The sequence below is a fragment of the Leptopilina heterotoma genome, unplaced genomic scaffold (assembly GCF_015476425.1).
Source record: "Leptopilina heterotoma isolate Lh14 unplaced genomic scaffold, ASM1547642v1 Lhet_51, whole genome shotgun sequence".
Taxonomy (NCBI): Eukaryota; Metazoa; Arthropoda; class Insecta; order Hymenoptera; family Figitidae; genus Leptopilina; species Leptopilina heterotoma.
The window spans coordinates 191208-194562 of record NW_025111110.1 but is presented as its reverse complement, the minus strand read 5'-3'; the positions used below and the strand labels follow the sequence as shown (position 1 = coordinate 194562).

The window sequence follows — 3355 nt, the reverse complement described above, 5'->3', positions numbered from 1 at the left end:
ATATTCGAAATAATTGAATTATTAGCTGATTAAAATTCAGAATAATTTACATGATTGATACTAAACTTTAATTTTATTTTCCCTGATTTTTTTCTGATTTTCCTGACACGTGAAAAGCCTGTTAAATTTTTTTAATTAAATTAAAAGTACTATTAAATATTCTATTATTATTTAAAAAAAATTTTAATTTGATTTAATATAAAAAAATCATAATTTTTAACGGCCCTGAATATATTATATTTGTTTAACTCCATTTAATTGCACTGTTTTTAATTTTGCAGGTTATACTTATTTTTGGCGTCTGCGGCTGTTTGCGTTGCGATGAAATCACCAATATGAAAAATGAACACGTGGAAGACTTGGGAAACAAATATTTAATATCCATCAATGACAACAAAAATGATTATGCAGGTCAATTTATCATTGGGAGTCTTTTTTACGAGAAAGTGAAAACATACATTTCATTAAGACCACCTGGTCAATTCAGTGACCGATTTTTCGTTAATTATCAAAAGGGTAAATGTTTTCGTCAACCCATTGGCAGACATAAAATAGGCGAAGTTCCTGAAGCAATTGCTTCCTATCTGACACTACCCAATGCAAAGAAATACACAGGTCATTGTTTTCGAAGAACGTCAGCAACGCTTCTTTCAAATTCGGGCGCAAACATTCAGATGGTTAAACAATTGGGGAGATGGCGTTCGGACATAATTGCACAAGGGTATATAGAACATTCTATGCTCAACCGCCAATTAATTTATGATGGCCTTGTTCAGAAAAATTCAACAACAAATATTCATTCAAAACCATCAAACAGCGCAGCAGTACCTATTGAAAATGAGATGAATGAATCTAATTACAATTTATCTTGGTCCGATTTTTCCGACGTCATTAACCCTGCCGAATGTAGTCCAATTTCAAGTAATAACAAAATTCTTATAACAAAAATATGCTTATATTGTATTTATATATAAATTATAAAAATATGCCTCTTTTCATTTATAACCACCTTTTTCAGGAGGAGGTTTTAATTCGATCACACCAAACAAAGGGCAAATTCCTGAAACACTTGCAAATCCAAATAAGCCACATATTCGCAGATCTGAATTGGTTTCAGAAAAGTCAGGCATAAATATGAATTTGAAAAAACATTCGCTTGTTCAGTCACCTACTTGTGAAAAAAGAAACAGAAATAATGACTGCGACAATGAAAGTCACAATGAATTAAGCGCAAAGAAATTTTCAAAATTATTAACAAATACGCAGGAAATATTCGAAAACGAAGATGACTGTATCCGTAATTTAAAATGGTCAGATTTTCCAGACGATTTTAACCCCAGTGACGTTAATCCGGATAAAAGTAAGTTAAAAAATGTTCAATTTTATGAAGAAAATATAATTATATGCCACTTTTTATTTTTAACAAATTTTTTACAGATCGAGTTATAACCAGTGGATTTACGACAGCAACCAAGAAACCGATACTTATACCAGCTGTAAATAAACAATCAGTCCCTGGCAGTAGTAAATTATTCTCGAATAAACCAGCAATAAAACTAAATTTTAAAATTCCATCAACTGCCCAGCCAAAAAGCCAAAATAACGAAGTTTTAGAGCATCAAAATCAAAATGACACACATTCAACGCTATCAAAAGAACATAATTTGAAGTTTGATAATTGTACCTTCAACAATTGCGTTTTTAATGTTACTGCCTGCAATTGCATTTCAGAAAAAAAATAATTTAATAATTAATTAAGTTTTACTTGTACAAGAAAATGTCAAACAATTTTTTATTGTAACACTTTTTTTACCTGCTGAATAAAATTTGACACTTTATTCTTCTTTGCATTTTTTACTGATGTAGGCCACAAAAATAAGATAATTTAATATATATATTAAAATAATTATTTACTCATAATTTTTTTTCATGCCCGCCCCGACCAGCAAAGTCTCGGCTTCGCCTCGACTTTGCAAAAGTCGGGCGGGCAACTTTTTAAACTATTTTATTATTCAAACAATAATTATTTAACGTACTTTCGGCTGGGGATACAGAAAAATTGTATACGACACACGGCCAGAAATTTGGATAACCTGGCGAGCGTGATATATAAAGCCTCGGCTTCGCCTCGGCCTTATATATCACGCCGGCCAGGAAATCCAACTTTCTGGCCTAGTATCGTAATATACTATTTTTGTACCAAATGGTGGAGACTATTAACAGGGTGTCTAACGGTCATGCAAAAGTCAGGGAATGTCAGAATTTCATTGAAAGTCAGTAGTTTTTAAAAATTTATACAAAAATTAAAATTTTTGTGAATAAAAATTTTTTTTAATTTAAAAAAAATTAGAAGATTTTTATTATCGTTTATTTTTATCATTAGATATTAATTTATTCTTAAATATGTCTGTTACTATATTTTGTCCTGAGAAAGCAGAAATAAAATTAGTAAAAAGTCAGAGAGAAGTCATAGAAAATTCAGGGAATTATTTTCTTAATCCTTGTTAGATACCCTGTTTAATTATAATTAAATTTGTAAACGGTTATAATTTAAATTTTTATGAGGATAAGAGAAAAACCGTTGTTCGATTTTGTTTGTACCATTAGTCAATTATAACCACTTTTTTGCTTCTTAAATTCGATCCGAGGCCTAAAGAGGTATATTTTTTTAATTATTGAAAATTAATTCCTTTTAGAAAGAAATTTTGTTTTAATTACATTTTATAATTTTTCCTTCTACAAATGTCTGACGTTAATTTTATACTTTAATGCGTTAAAAATTGAAGATGAGTGAAATTATGAAACACTCGCACTTTCATAAAAGTTGATTGGAATAAAAAAAAAATAATGTTTGTGGATAAAATAAATAAAAAAAAATATGGGGAAGAAAAGATGCGAGAGATAAATTAGCAAGTGTATGAAGTTTGTTTAACGATGTCTTTACACCTTCTTGATGCTTTAGCATTGCTTCCGAATGTGTGTTGGTATATATATATATACGTTTTGTGTGTTGATCCGTGTATGTGGAGATGAGAACTGATGAGAACAGAGAACATCCGGAAGAAAGTGGTCGAGCAAATATCCATTTGTCTTCATTCGCTCTGACAAAATGATAATCTAGTAGGTTTTTTGTAGTTACAACTGTCATAGCACTGGTAGCAACGTGTGTCATATTGAGAAGACACATTGGCAAGTAATTTGACATCCTGACCTTTGTCCTCCAACAATCATAGCATTGTTCACGAGGATAAGATAATTATGTAAATGAGAAACATTAAGGAAATAATGCTCGTCATTTTGCACTGTAGCAGAGCGGTTGCTCGAAGAAATATTGACCAGGATTTTGTGTTCAGAA

General features: G+C 30.6%; 1 protein-coding gene across 1 annotated transcript; it reads left to right on the top strand.

Moving 5' to 3' along the window:
* Positions 1-294: 294 nt before the first annotated feature.
* Positions 295-1842, top strand: LOC122507739. The gene is made up of 3 exons (XM_043620604.1): positions 295-921; positions 1019-1360; positions 1438-1842. Exons 1-3 carry the CDS (start codon positions 336-338, stop codon positions 1740-1742), a joined length of 1233 nt encoding a protein of 410 aa, XP_043476539.1. The 5' UTR covers positions 295-335; the 3' UTR covers positions 1743-1842.
* Positions 1843-3355: the final 1513 nt, after the last annotated feature.

Excerpts from the sequence above, each read along its gene's own strand:
- LOC122507739 (XM_043620604.1), top strand. The coding sequence starts at position 336 with ATGAAAAATGAACACGTGGAAGACTTGGGAAACAAATATTTAATATCC. Across the intron at positions 922-1,018 it reads CGAATGTAGTCCAATTTCAA|GAGGAGGTTTTAATTCGATC; the intron begins GTAATAACAAAA and ends CACCTTTTTCAG. Across the intron at positions 1,361-1,437 it reads TGACGTTAATCCGGATAAAA|ATCGAGTTATAACCAGTGGA; the intron begins GTAAGTTAAAAA and ends AATTTTTTACAG.